The sequence below is a fragment of the Kryptolebias marmoratus genome, linkage group LG12 (genome assembly GCF_001649575.2).
Source record: "Kryptolebias marmoratus isolate JLee-2015 linkage group LG12, ASM164957v2, whole genome shotgun sequence".
Lineage (NCBI taxonomy): Eukaryota > Metazoa > Chordata > Actinopteri > Cyprinodontiformes > Rivulidae > Kryptolebias > Kryptolebias marmoratus.
In genome coordinates, this window is record NC_051441.1 from 253739 (window position 1) to 268229 (window position 14491).

The following is a 14491-nucleotide window of genomic DNA, read 5'->3' on the forward strand; positions in this document are numbered from 1 at the left end:
CATCAGCATCATCATCACATTCATCAGCAGCAGCAGTAGCATCTTCATCATCATCATCATCATCATCCTCATCATCATCATCCGCATCATCTTCATCCTCGTCATCATCATCCGCATCATCATCATCATCCACATCAGTATCATCATCATCATCATCCTCATCATCATCACATTCATCATCATCACATTCATCATCCACATCAGTATCATCATCAGCAGTAGCATCTTCATTATCCTCCTCATCATCATCATCCTCATCCACATCATCATCATCATCCACATCAGTGTCATCATCCTCATCATCATCATCATCTGCATCATCCTCCTCATCATCAGCATCAGCATCCTCATCATCATCACATTCATCATCAGCAGCAGTAGCATCATCATCATCAGCAGTAGCATCTTCATTATCCTCCTCCTCATCATCATCATCATCCACATCATCATCATCCACATCAGTATCATCATCCTCATCATCATCATCATCTGCATCCTCCTCCTCATCAGCATCAGCATCCTCATCCTCATCATCATCACATTCATCAGCAGCAGCAGTAGCATCTTCATCATCATCATCATCATGTCTGTTTTAGTCCCTGGAAAACGTCCCAGATCCAGAATATGACCCGGTTCAGGATCATATTCACTCCCTGACAACTTACAGCCCAGACCATCAGCCCTCCTCTGCCGTGCTGACAGCTGGGAGGAGCTGTTCCTTCAGATGAACCTGAGTCGAGCTGCCATGTTGTTTTGAGGCTTTAACCTTTGACCTTTGACCTGCTGACTGAGGCCTGTAGAGGCTGAGATGGAGCTCATTTCTCTGAGCACTGCACGGTCTGACCTTCAGGGTGAATCTGGATTTCTAACGTTAGATTTCAGAATGAAACCTTTTTGAAGCATCTCAGGTGTCTCAGACTTACACGGATGGATGACAATGAACCCAGTGTGTCTGAAAGAAAGGAAAGGCGTGTTAGTGACTCTGTCTGAAGGCTGTTGAACCTGCCAGCTGCCAGCGGTGAGACTTACGGCACGTGTTCCTCGGACGCCGTGGTTTGACTGATAGAAACTGGTGGGACAGAAACCACAGAAATCTGAGCTGGACAGACCAAGTGTGAAAACGCGGCTCTGCTCGAAGCCACAAGCTGTGATGTGTGGCTGATAACCAGAACCTGTGAAAGGACGTCTCATCTCACCCAGCGGACTCTTGTTCCTGCAGTTCAGACAGACGGCGGCCAGGAGGACGATGGACACGAAGACGGCGACCGCCACGAGCACGCTGAGCCACGAGACGTCCATCAATCATCTGAGGAGGACACAGGAAGTTCTGAGGTTAGAGGTCTTATTCTGACAGGCCCAAAACCAAGTCTCAACACGAAAAACTAAACGTAAAGGTTTGTCTGAAACCGAGCTTCAAATCTGTTCCACTCTGGTGTGAGACGGAGTCCAAAACCCTCCAGATCAGGACTACGTTCCACCCAGAACTAGTCCTGAACCAGTCCAACTTCAGTCCAGGTGGGACTGGAGGACAGTCCCCGGTCTGACAAACAGTCCAACATCTGCCTTAAGGCTCGAGTCCAAGACCAGTTTCAACCTGAAGGAATGCATATCACCCGCCGCCGTAATGCCAGCGTTTAAAACAAAAACCCTCAGAGTCCGAGCTGAGGGCGACTCTCAGCTACTACCACACCAAGGTTCAGCTCAACATCTGTGAAACATCTGGTGACTCCCCCTGGATAAGAAGGACGGTCTAAAAGTCCTGGACCAGGTTCAGAACCGGTCCTGGACCAGGTCCAGTCTCAAGTCTCTGTGGGAGGCGATCCTGTGTCTCGGTCTCAAACCTTCTCACAGTCAGTAATCAACTTCAAAATGGCTTCTGAAGGCATTTTATGAAACATTTGGTTTTATTTTGAAAGGTTTGTAGATTTTAAGCTTCTGTGACTCTGGAGACAGAAATAACTGGTTTATCATCATCATAATTACAGGCTTCAGCATCTGAGCGGGGTCTAACCGTTACGCTGGGTAAATCAAGATGGTGTCCTAAATAAGCCGAGGCAGCGCGACAGGAAGCCGAGAACCTCAGGCACCCCCCGCCCCCACCGAGCGTTTTACTGCCGTCGCAGAACGACTGGAACTTTCCACCAAGCGTCATGGCGCTCAGTTTAAATCAGAATGAAACAAAACCAGAAACGTTTGTGGTCTGAAACTAAAAGTCTGACATTTCTACGCCGAGAGGCGTGAAGGCTCAGGTGCTCTTCGTCTGACTCGTCCTCAAAACTCAAAAAGCTGTCCTGAAGAACCTGAAGTCTGTGATGGAGTCAAGAATAAACTTTGAATAAATCTGTTGGTTTGGAGTCGGGTTGATCAGAGAGATTTAAAATAAAACCAGCAGACCCTCCGTCATCTGCAGGATGCACCGAATCCACCAGAACAGACTTTAAACTTGTCACCAAAGTAAATCTAAAGGCGTGTTTTTCCACGCTGGTTTGAAGACGTTTCTTGTTTGAAAACAACAAAGACACGGCTTGAATAACTGCTGGGTGCCAGTTTCCTGAAGCATCAGAAGGAGAGGAAGAAGCTAATCTCGCTCTTCATCACAGAGGTTCATCATGCAGGAAGGAAACCATCCAACACGTGGTGCGAGCGTCGGCTGCAGAAGACAACTGAAGCCTCCGTGAAACAATCACCAGCAGGTTCCAGAAACTGGAAATCCATTCGAGGAACATCCCCGCCTCCTGCAGCGCGACCGTCCAATCAGCTTTGACCTCGCCGCTGACACCTGAACAGGCTTATTAAACGAAGAGAGGAAACAGGAAAGAGCTGCAGCAGTTTCTCACAGTGATAACGTTAATCTGAAGAAGGCGGAGCCCGCCATTTTAATGTCTTTATGCGCCACTGACATTCCAAGCAACTCAACAGCACCATCAAAACCGAGTCCAAGACTGTCCAAGTCCTCCAAAGGAGTCTAAAACACTGAAGAATAAAATCATCTAAAAGCCCGGTCCAAATAAACCAAATTAATTATCAGCTGAAATGACCTGAAAGATGGTCCAGAAATCCCAAACATCCAGAACCAGTTTGAAAACTAAATAAACTGCTGTGGAAACCAGAACCAGAACTCTGGAGGCTGGTCTGAACTTTTCTGAACCAGATCAAAACTGACTGAAACCATCACCAACTAGCCTGGATGAACCTCAGAGGTCACCAACCTTCTGCAGACCTCCAGACTCCATGTTTCCTTCAGATCAGCTCAGGGACAGAGAGGAGAGAGCTTCATGGTGGGGGTTTCCATGGCAACAGCTGATCCAAGCTTTCTATCACCGAGAGCAAAGAGTCGGAGGCTGTGGAGTAAAGACCGCCGCCACTGGACTGTGGAGCAGTGGAGACGTGTCCTCTGGAGGGACGAGTCTTTGGCTGCTGCCAGGAGGACGGTTCTTGTCTGACTGCATCGAGCCGAGTGTAAAGTTTGGTGGAGGGAGGATCTTGGTGTGGGCTTGGTTTTCAAGAGGTCTTCAGCGCACCAAGACATTTTGGACAATTTGGAACAGTTTGGGGACGGCCCCTTCCTGTTCCAACATGGCTGCACACCAGAGCACAAAGCAAGGTCCATAAAGACAGAACCCTGACCTCGACCCGACAGAACACCTTCAGGATGAATCAGAGCAGAGCAGAAAACTCTAAGTCTAATCTGGACCGGTCCAAAACCGGATCAGAACCACAGGACTTCAGCCTGGATTCCAACCTGCTGAGATGAAGAAGAACCGGGTGTTGGGTCGGTTAACTGTTAACGACCCGTTAACTACTTAATGCGCCGGCAGCTGAACTCCAGGAAGTCTCGTCCTCCAATCGGGGAACGTTTCGCTCCGACGCTCCCTGAAGGCATCGTCAGTCTTCAGTTCTTCTGAAGGTGGAGTTTGGTACGTTTCCACGCCAGCTGCCGCCGCTTCACTCGGAGACATGTTGGCTCATCGAAACACCGAAGATCTACGTTTAAACTTATCATCGACACCACGTGTTCCCTCTTTTAGAACCTCCAGAAAAGCTTCATTTGGAGGAGCTGAGGGTTTAAATCAGTAATAATTATTATAATTATAACTCAAGGTTGAAGCAGAAACGCAGCTCGATCTTTTAGCTCTCGGAGTTCGTGTTGAGGATGACTCTCAGCTTCTAGTTTTACTTCAGTAGCTGTAAATAAACTCAAGTACAGCTTTTTGTGTCTGAGGTTGATTAGCTGTGGCGGCCATCTGGTAATTGGTTGTAAATGTTTTTGAGTTTCACTGAAATCCGTCCACCGGTTTAGTTACATGATCGCCCTGAGAACGAAATGTTGAATCTTTTCAGTAAAGTTTATTTTATTTAAAGCTGAATCTTTTATTTTAACACTTTGTGAGCAGAGCAGGAAATGCTCCGGTCACATGTTCGGGTTTTAAGGCTGTAAGTTTCAAGATAAAACTGTTTTCTTTATTATTGCAACGCAATCTTTAACTTTAAATTCAGAAAGAAGCTCGAAAACAAAAAGCTGACCGAAGTTAGAGAAGAAAGTTGAAGCGTGCTGAACTCCCGGACAGAAGTTTTATTCTCTAAACTCAACTTGTTTCTTTTTGAGGTTTAGGAAACAGATAAATAAAACCCGGCAGAACATCTCGGTTCTGTCGGCCTCCGGTTCCAGCAGGAGACTCACCGGTTCTGGGTGTCCCTGTCAGCGCAGATCTGGTTGGATGAAGGACGATGGATGAAGATTCAGGGCCTGCAGCTGCTGTGAACACCTATTGTAACCGAACTGCCGCCATGTTTCACCGTGACTCCTACTCTGCCATCGTTAAAATGTCTGACAGTCGACGAAAGTCTCCGAGCGTCGGACTCACTAACCGAGCCGTTACCAGAACCGCGAGCTGAGCTGAGGCGTGGGTGGCTCCACCAGACTGCCCTCTGTCTGCAGACGGTTGGTGGAAGTTTGGAAAAGTTCGGCCGGCAGCTGAAGGCGGCAGAGCTTCAGGCTCCTCCGACCAATCAGGAGGTGGAACTGCGACGCCGCTGCAGCTCTGTGAGAAAAAGCTGCTGCAACCGTCTCAACATCCTCCCACCTACAAACAGGAAACCACACCGAGTCCTCCTCTACCTCTGCTCTACCTCCGGCCTCCTTTCTCTCCTGCCGACGACTCCGAGCGTAGATGAGAGGAAACAGAGGCGGGCCGTCACAGGAGGACACCTGAGGACCATCAGCTGCTCCCGCCTGGTCCTGTAGGAACCAACGGTCCTCCTGCCGGTCCTCTGGTGAAGATCCATCAGCTGCAAGTTCTGAACCGGCTCAAAGTGAAGCTTCAAACCCAGCCTGACAGAGTCCCAGTCCCAAAACAAGACCCAGACCGGTCCAAAACCAGGTCCTGGAGGTCCACGTCCAGGCTGAAGGGCCGACATGAAACTACGATCAAAACTCATCTGGTTATTTATTTACAATCTTCTTTTTTAATTTACTGTTAAATTCGGACCCATTTAAAACCATCTCCTCAGCATGATGCTGCCGCCACCGTGCCCTACTGCTGATCCGTTTGGCCTAAAAAGGTCAAAGGTCACCCTTCAGGGTTTCATAAAAATTAATCCATGAAGAGTTTAAATGTTCAGGTTGGAATTCAACAAAGAAAGAATAATGTATCAGTTTATTTTACTAAAAGGATCCATTGGAACTTATTTTTATGCAATAAATGATTTAAGAATAATGAATTCAAATAATTAGAACATTATGTTAAAGATTAAAAGCATTTTACTTTAATAAAACTGATTATATTTTTCTCTTCTTCCTTCAACTGATTAATGTTTAAAGATTAAAAACAAAATGACACAAATCATTTATTAGGTTTTTATCAGCTGACTAAAAATAAAAAGTATAAATGTTCATGAAGTCCGAACAAAACTTACATTTAATTAAACATTCACAGAAACAAGGTCAAATTCTTCAGAATTAAAGTTCATTTAAATAATAAATTTTCTCTTAGCTGAGGGAAAATAAAACGTTTAAAACCAAAAAACTGAACATAAAAAGAATAAAAACCAGATTTTAATGTTCTTCCTGCTGTTATTAAAGTGATTAATAAAAACAGATCCCAGACCCGGGTCTCTGCAGGGTTCCTGTGAAAAATAAAAGTAGTGTCTGTAGGTCCGGTCCGGTCCAGGAGGTTCAGATCAGGACGCTGGACACAGAAACCCGAGCGGCCCGCCCGCTGTTCGGCACGTCAATCCGCCCGTCGGCTGGAAGAAACAAACAGTTTATTAATTATTAGAGTTCTTTGAACAACTTCCACAGTTTCACTCAGGACCACCAGAACCTGCTGCTGCTCACGGGTCAGCAGGTTCTGGTGGGTTTCACTGTCTGTGTGCTGCCCCTCCCTCTGCAGAATCACCACAGCAACCAGCCGACTGGGCCAGCGAACCTTCCAACATGGCCGCCTCCACAGAATTCAGGATTTAAAGCAAACAGGAAGAGGTTTCACCCTGGAGTTTCAAAATAAAGGTCACAGATGATTCTGTCAGCTCAGAACCGGATGATGGCCTGACAAGGACCTGATGGGACCTGATAAAGACCTGGTGAGGACCTGATGATCACCAATGACCACCAATCAGGAGCCACTCACCTGCGGGGACGTAGCTCTCGGCTCGACTGCGGTCTTTTTCGATGAACATGGCTGTGGCGAGGAAGAAAGCTCCGCCCACCACGCCCACGAAGGAGCACAGCATCAGCGAGAACTGCAGAGAGCGGAACTGCCAGAGGTACGAGTCGTACTTCCTCATGGAGTCTGAGATCTGAGACAAAAGACGGGACGTTGATGGACGAATCAGTGAGGACCGGACCACATGCCGCCTCAGAAACAAACAGCCAATCAGAGGTGACGGGTTCAGGACCTACCCTTCCAATCAGGTACGGACTGATTGCGTCTCCGAAGAGGTGAGAGACGAGGATCTGCAGCGCCTCGGCCGTGGAGCGCCGGGTCGGGACGACCACGTACTGAAAACACAGAATTACAGAGAGTTAAAGTCCGGGTCAGGGTCAGGACTCAGGGTCAGGACCAGGACTTGGGATCAGGGTCGAGACTCGGGATCAGGATCAGGACTCAGGATCAGGTCTGTGTTTCTGGGTCAGACTGCTATATCAGACGCTGACGCGACAGAAAACGGTTTCAGTTCCTCACCAGCAGGATGTCGGCCACGATGGCCCAGTTCATGGACAGGAATGTCTCCCCAAAGAAAATAAAGACCTGAGGACACACAGAAGACATTTGTCTCAGGATCTGTCTCCTACAGAACCAATCCAACATGAACAGGTTTCAGTTTTAATCTGGATTATATTTTGATCCTCTCAGTTCTGTTTAATGTGGGACTTTATAATATTTCTAACACAACTCGTTGGAAGAAAACTGGACCTCCAGAACATTTCAGACCAATGAGAGGATTTCTGATTATTTAAACCTTCAAAATAAGAGTCCTCTGCTCTCAGGAGGCGGGTCACTCACGTATGTGGCGGCGGTGCTGGTTTCAGCGAAGGCGTTGGCCAGGAAGAGGAACGGCGCTGACAGCAGCAGACCGGAGGCGCACACCAGCGGGTCGGCTCGAGGGTTCTTCTTCCTCAGCAGCCGGCTCACCTGCACGCCGCTGGCCACGCCCAGCACACCTGTCACCACGGTAATGACTCCAAAGATCACGCTGTGAAGAACACGGAGGTTAGTTTTCAGGCCGCTGATCAGACGGAGGGGAGGCGAGAAGGTGAGGTCACCTGTCGGAGGTGGAGCAGTGAGCCTCGTCTTCACACGGAGCCTTTGTTCCCGCAAAGACGGCCGCCCTGAAGAGGAACGTCGGCGCCCAGAGAGCCAGAGAGCCCGTCACAAACGCCACCGCCGTGAAGCCAAAGGTGGACAGCATGAAGCTGCAGCTGCACAGAGACAGGCGGGTCAGCGGCTGACAACCATGCTAACCTGCTTCAGGTGAGCAGGAACCTACTTCCTGCTGAGCTCCCGCAGGTCGGTCAGCCAGCTCGTCTGGTGCAGCTCCGAGCGAGCTTCCACCGCTCCTCTCCTCGGCTCCTTGACCACAAAGATGAGCAGCAGCACAGCAACCAGTCCGAGCCCCGGAGTCACCTGAGGGAGGAGAAACGCCACGGTCAGACCGCCTCCACCCAGCTGCAGGACACGGAGCAGCTCGCCGGAACTCACCCGTAAGGCGGAATGCCAGTTCTGCGTCGCAGCGCTGACCTGAGAGCCCACGATGTACCCCAGACCGCTGGCAGGAAGAGCAAACAGGAAGTCAGGAGGGGGAAGGTGAGCTTTCTCACCTGTCAGAGGCGTTTCTGTGTTTGACCAACCTGCCGACAGGAATGGCAAAGTAAAAGATGGACAGCATGTTGGTCCTCTTCTCTTTGACGTAGAGGTCGGCGATGATGGTGGGAGCGATGGTGGAGTAACTGGCCTCGCCGACCCCGACCAGACCCCGGGTCAGCAGCAGGGCCCAGAAGTGCTGCAGCCAGAAACAGACTCACAGTCAGCAGGAAGTCGCTCAGCTCCCCGACGGGCGCTTCCACATCTCACGTCAGCGTCAGGGTGAACGAAGCTGGAAGTCGCTACTGCACCACCGCGCCGCGCCGCCGCGTTTCTGACTAACAGAGACGATTCGGTGCAGGACGTCCGTCTGCTGCAGGACCGCAGGTTTCACAGACATTATTTAAAGATGCTCAGCTTTGGATGAGTTACTAACATCTCCTCGGCTCTGAGCATCTTAACATTTAAAACTGTTCCACTGTGGGAAACTCCATCAGAAGAAAAATAAAAAGCTCGGGTTTTTCTGCTCCTTCAACTCTTGTTCCAAATAAAAGAGCGACAATCGTTTGAAAACCTCTGCAGGTGTCTGGAAATAACCGCGGCCGATCGGAGCAAAGCTCACCTCTTTCGGCGTGTAGGAGCTGGCAAGCGTCACGGAGGACCAGAACAGGATGCCGACGCTCATGATGTACTTCCTGTTGTACCTGTCGCCCATGTAACCAAAGAGCGGAGCCAGGAACATGTAGCTGCAGATAAAAACTGCCACAGACAGGAAATCACTGAGCTGCAGTTCTTCTCATCAGGATCCCTGATGTTCGAGCTTTCTCACCTGTTTGCAACAAGCCAGACTTTCCATCATCGATCCCAAAGTAGTGCTCGATGTCCGGAAGGACGCCTGGAGAGGAACCAGAACTGAATTAATCCACTTTAGTACCTGAGAACTACAACGTCACAGAAACTGAATATTCCCCAACCCTTTGATTTATTTATCAGGTTTTTCATGAAATTAGAGTCCTGTTTAACAGACGTTCTGTCGTCTGGTTCTGGATCAGACGTTTCTCTCAGTTTCAGGCTGTCCCTGAACGTTTTCACGTTGGTTTTAAACCCGACGTTCCTTCTTTCCTCCTCCACGTAAACAGCTTCAGATATTTGAGCTTTTATGAACTTTATTTCACCTTCAGAGAGAGAGAACGTTTGAGTTCTGACGGGTCGGTACCTGCCACCGTGAAGCGGTCCATGTAGTTCAGCAGGTTGATGTAACACAGGATGAGGACGGTCAGCACCGCTCGGACCCGGCTCACCCCGCTGACAGACTCCTCCTCTGCTTGCTGCTGAGCTGCCGCCCCGTCGTGATCCTCCGGCCCCTCAGCCTCGCTGTCGGAGGAGAAGAACGGCGCCGAGTCGGACGTGTGCTCCACCATGGCTGCTGCTGAGGAGGAAGCAGCTGTTTCAGTTCCACTGGACGGACCAGCTGTTTGTCCTCCTTCAGAGACACGTCCTCTTTCAGGGACATGTCCCTCACGAATGACGCAGCTTTAAAGGTTTGATCAAACGTAATAAAAACCTCGTTAACAGCAGCTGAGCAGCTGAACTCAGAGGAGGAAGAAGAAACCGGAGTGAAACCAGGATCATGTGATGGTCACATGTGAAACCTGTTTCAGGACAGAGATTTTCAGAATAAACTTTTATCAGAGAGACAGATTCTCTGCAGGACGCCGAGGAGACAAACAACCGAAAGACAAGAATCAGGACAACAGTCATGTCCATAATTTAACATTTATTCTTTTTGTCAGCTGAACTGAAACACTGCTTTCTAAATCTGATCACTTTTTAAATAATAATAAAAAATATTACTTTAATATGCAGATTCCAGCCTCCTAAAGGTTATAAATCTGATTTTTACTATTTAAAATAAAACATAAACCTGTAAACTTCTGAATATTCTATCAGACGTTTCAGGTTTGTATGATCAGATTATTTAAATAATACTTAAAAGTGTACAATTATATTCCACAGAGACATGACTGCTGTGAACTTATTTTTAAAACTATTTATTATACATGTCATATTTTTGTATGTAATTAAATATATATTATAGTAAAGAATCGGTATTTTAGGTTGTAATAAACGGATCTGACGTGTTTCTGTTAAAAGACGTTTTTTTCAGCGGAGGTTCGGTTCCTGCGGTTTCAGTCTCCTCTCAGCTGCTTCCCGACCTTCGGTCCGTCCATAAACCATCACTGATCGAACATATCGACAGGTGATCGGATCCTGAGCTGCATGCGGGGCTGCAGCCTAGCCTCGCGCCGTGACTGCGCGCGAGGCAACTCAGAAACAGCCCGCTGCCTGCCAGCGCACCAGACTCCGTTCAAAAATCACGTGATTTTACCGACAGTGACAGTTTGCTGCTTTTTAACAACCGAGACACGATTTAAATCCTTCAAATGTGTCTTTTAGTGAATTCGGCCAACATGAAATAATTTAAACCCATCTGCAGCAGTCGCAGGCAGCGCTGTTGTTGTTGTTGTTGTTTACCTGACTGAAGATGAATCAGGACTCGTCTCTCTTCTTCCTCTCTCGGCCGGTTTCAAACCTTCGGACTCAAACTTTTAAAACTTATTTAAAGCCCATGTTGTGGGTTTGAAGGGGAACTTTCCCACAGACTAACTGAGGAGGGATTACTGTTAAAAGCGGAAGATTTCCTGCTGAATTCCTCACAAATGAAGCTTCTACCCCGCCGCCATGTTGGATCTGACCCCACTTCCGCCGCGGCTCACATGACTCAGAAAAAAGAAGAAGAGCCAGCTGATCACGTGACGCTGGAAGCCCTTTCCCGCCACTTGCATGTCAAAATATGAGATCAATTATGAGATCTCATAAATTGAAGTCATAAATCTGAGGTGTCTCATAATTAAGAGTTTTCTTCTTTAAAGTGGCAGAAAAGTGACAACATTTAATACATTCCAGTCATGTTTAAACTGTTGATACAATAATTTCTCAGATGTTTCACAGACCTGCTGCTGAGGAGCAGAAAATAAAAACAGTCTCGGAGGTTTTCAGTCCTCAGCTTCCTGTTTTTATCGTTTCTTCTTCACACGGCATCAGATTCTCTCTGTGGATCGTTTCTAAAACCTGGAGTCCGTCCGTTCCTACCTGAACTAAATCAGGATTAAAGTTAACCTGCGGTCTTCTGACCGAGCTTTGAACAGGATGTTCTTCAGATGTTCCTCACCAACCTGATCTGTTTCCCAGCAGGGCACGCCGAGGAACATCAGCGCCTCAGTCAAACACGGCGGCGGCAGCATCATCATGTGTAGGGGGAGGATTTCCTGACAGGAGCCCGAGGTAAGAAATCAGAACAAATCTCCGTCAAAGGTCAGAGTTTTAACCCGAGGTGAACAAAGAGCTGATTAATGCTGCGAAGGAATCTTAGATGAGCTGAATGAATGAATGAATGAATGAATGAGTGGATGGATACTTTATTTAACCCTGAGGTAAGTTTATATAAACAGCTCCATCAGAGAAAACGGAACAAAAGATTTATTTTCAAATGTTTGAGGAGGAAAATGAGACGGACTTATAAATATAAAGTGCTTAAAAAAGCAATAAACACTAAAAATAACCCTTTAAGTTGTTACTCTGCTCTCCTGTCGGGGCTGAAAACACCTGAGGTTTGTTTAGGCCACGCCTCCCAGTCTTAATAACTTTATTTACTTTAAATAAAATAAAAAGGTCTCCGTGCAGCTCAGAGGAACCAACCAACTGTTCCACCTGAACACGTCAGCGTTTTATAGATTAACTCATAAAGTGACAGAAGAACCAAAACAGCTGCTGCTTTTAAATGAAATGTCTGACGGAGGCTCAGGTCCAAACTTCGATGATGTCTCCGTCCTCCATGTCCAGCTGCGCTGGCGTCTGGTCGCCCGTCACCTTGAAGCCGTCGAAGTGGAAGCGGACTCTTCTCTGAGCGCCGGCGGAGACGTTGCTCAGGTACCGGGAGAAGACGGAGCTCAGCGGCGCCTCCTGAAACAGAGACGCTGTTCAGAGAGCGAAACGAGACGGTGGCGATGGAGGAAGGAAGGGGAGGAGCTACGGACTCTGTGGATGGAGAACTCCAGGGACGAGTCTCGGTCTTTGCTCTGCAGTTTGACGGTGATGATGCTGCTGACGCTTTCATCCTCTGCTGCCATGACGACACACTCTGCTCCAAACAAACAAACACACACAGACAGACAAGTCAGAGGTTCTGGTTCTGGTTCCGACTCGTTTCAAACAACAAACTCAACGTTTTGCTGCTTCTTCCTGATTAAATAATCAGCAGCAGCATAAATCTGTTTTTAAAGTTAACCGGAGTGATGTCGACGGAGCCTGAGTGAAGTAAATCTTCACAGGAAGAAATGATGGATTAAACGTCAGTATTTGGAAATGAAATCTTGCTGATTTCTGAGACCCAATCAGAGGAGAGGAGAAGCAGGTGGAGCTGAAAGCTGTCGCTCACAGACACCAGCAGGAGAACCTTAGAACGTTCTCTTCAACACGACGGCGGTTCAGCTCAGTGACTCACCGATGATGTCAGCGATGCCGAGGCCGAGCTCGCCGACAGTGGAGTTTGTCGGCAGCTCCTCGTCGTTCTTCAGCAGGAGGAGGCGAGGAGGCGGGACCTTCAGGATGACGGACAGCTCCTTCGCCACACTGTTTAATGGAGTCGACTGGAAAAACAAACAAACTGACTTCCTGTTTAGCGTTTACTTCTGGTTCACGGCGAGGAGACGAGCCCGGAACCTACCGACAGCACCGGGATCTTGTGGACGTCCGTTCGGCAGCGGATCTTCAGGGGGATCTCCCGGACCGAGTCGGAGCTGTGCAGCGAGGTTGGGCTCATGATGATGACATCATCATCGTCCTCGTCCTGCTCCAGTCCAGGCGGTGAGGACGATTGGGTCCTGTGACGTCTGGACCTCCTGCTCTGAGGTTCTGGGGACAGGATGGAGCTGACGGCCTGGAGCCTCCGGTTGATCTCCCTGAATGAAGGAAACATCAGAACCTGGACTCGGGTTCGGATCAAAGATTCTCATCGGCACCAGAAGGATCCAAACTGGATCCAACACATGCTCGGTTCAGTTTGTAGACACATCTTCAACAGTCCTGGAGACCTGAAACCAGACTTACCTGATCTTCTGAGTGGCGTTCCTGGACTGTTTCTGGACCGGACTCTCTGGAGGAGGAGGAGACGGGCAGCGAGGTTCTTCTCTGGAACAAACACCAGACATGGTTTCATGATTCTCCGTCAGGATGGGAACCACCAGGCAGAGGTTCAGACTCACGCTGGCTGCACCGATTCCTGCTGAGCAAGTTCTGCTTCGTCCTCAGAGTCGCTGAGCGTGACAGGCAGCGGCTGTATTCGAGTGGAAAACTCCGCCCACAAACTCTTGTCTGCGCCGTCGTCTGTTCAGAGACGAAAACAACGTTAAGCTCAGGAAGACGGAGCGACCTGCTGGTCAGCAGCTCCTCAGGTGTTACCTGCTTCCTTGTCAGAGAACAGAGCTGCTGTCGGCTTCAGCTGCAGACTGCTGCTCACCTGAAAACAGTGACATCATCACAGGTGCACCCGTCCGTCAACACACGCCGTCAACAAACAACAAGACGCGTAAACTTCACCTTGTTGGAGTAAACCGGAACGGGAACCACTGCCGACGGGTCGAGGACACGTCGGCGTTTAAATGGAGGCTTCACAACCTGAACGTCTCCATCAGACACCTGAGAACACACACACACACACCATCAGCTCTGGAGCTACAGGTGTGTGTTCACACAACGCCAGGGCGGAAAGACATCAGCAACGACCTCAGAGAAGCAGCTGTCCGTCAACCTGGGAAGGGTCAAAGGTCATTTAGAGTCCATCGTTCTACAGAGAGGAAGATTATTCAGGAGAGGAGACATTTCAGACAGATTCACCCTGAAGGTCAGACCATGCAATGAGCTCCACCTCAGACTCTACAGGCCTCAGTCAGCAGGTTAAAGGTCAAAGGTTAAAGCCTCTTCTCTCTAAAAGCAACATGGCTGCTCGACTCAGGTTCATCTGAAGGAACCAGAAGACTTCTGGACCAGAACCAGACCAGAGGACAGATGTTTACCCAGAATGCACTGCAGCTGTCAGCACGGTGGTGGAGGGCTGATGGTTTGGGCTG

The 14491-nt window shown here is 48.7% G+C and overlaps 2 protein-coding genes across 5 annotated transcripts in view; both read right to left on the reverse strand.

Moving 5' to 3' along the window:
• The window catches only part of LOC108228485, a 27806-nt gene extending 22728 nt beyond the window's left edge, over window positions 1-5078 (reverse strand). For both annotated transcript variants that reach the window (XM_037978863.1, XM_037978862.1), the window contains exons 1-4: window positions 4682-5078; window positions 1197-1306; window positions 1030-1069; window positions 924-952 (exon numbers count right to left, since the gene is read on the reverse strand). In XM_037978863.1, the coding sequence (XP_037834791.1) occupies window positions 924-952; window positions 1030-1069; window positions 1197-1299 (172 nt within the window). In that variant the 5' untranslated portion in view covers window positions 1300-1306; window positions 4682-5078. The remainder of the gene's footprint in view (window positions 1-923; window positions 953-1029; window positions 1070-1196; window positions 1307-4681) is intronic.
• A 756-nt stretch (window positions 5079-5834) lies between these two features.
• LOC108249141 (protein spinster homolog 1) overlaps window positions 5835-14491 on the reverse strand; it is a 29088-nt gene continuing 20431 nt past the window's right edge. Inside the window, exons 2-19 of one of the 3 annotated variants that reach the window (XM_017438321.3) lie at window positions 13962-14060; window positions 13824-13881; window positions 13628-13748; window positions 13473-13553; window positions 13090-13324; window positions 12868-13012; window positions 9520-9732; window positions 9133-9198; window positions 8926-9062; window positions 8351-8502; window positions 8202-8268; window positions 7990-8126; window positions 7766-7921; window positions 7506-7695; window positions 7185-7250; window positions 6902-7000; window positions 6630-6798; window positions 5835-6246 (exon numbers count right to left, since the gene is read on the reverse strand). In XM_017438321.3, the coding sequence (XP_017293810.1) occupies window positions 6176-6246; window positions 6630-6798; window positions 6902-7000; window positions 7185-7250; window positions 7506-7695; window positions 7766-7921; window positions 7990-8126; window positions 8202-8268; window positions 8351-8502; window positions 8926-9062; window positions 9133-9198; window positions 9520-9732; window positions 12868-13012; window positions 13090-13324; window positions 13473-13553; window positions 13628-13748; window positions 13824-13881; window positions 13962-14060 (2262 nt within the window). In that variant the 3' untranslated portion in view covers window positions 5835-6175. Of the gene's footprint in view, window positions 6247-6629; window positions 6799-6901; window positions 7001-7184; window positions 7251-7505; window positions 7696-7765; window positions 7922-7989; window positions 8127-8201; window positions 8269-8350; window positions 8503-8925; window positions 9063-9132; window positions 9199-9519; window positions 9733-10838; window positions 11071-12867; window positions 13013-13089; window positions 13325-13472; window positions 13554-13627; window positions 13749-13823; window positions 13882-13961; window positions 14061-14491 lie in introns of those variants that run through there. The other 2 variants (XM_017438320.3, XM_017438319.3) reach the window with 2 other exon arrangements.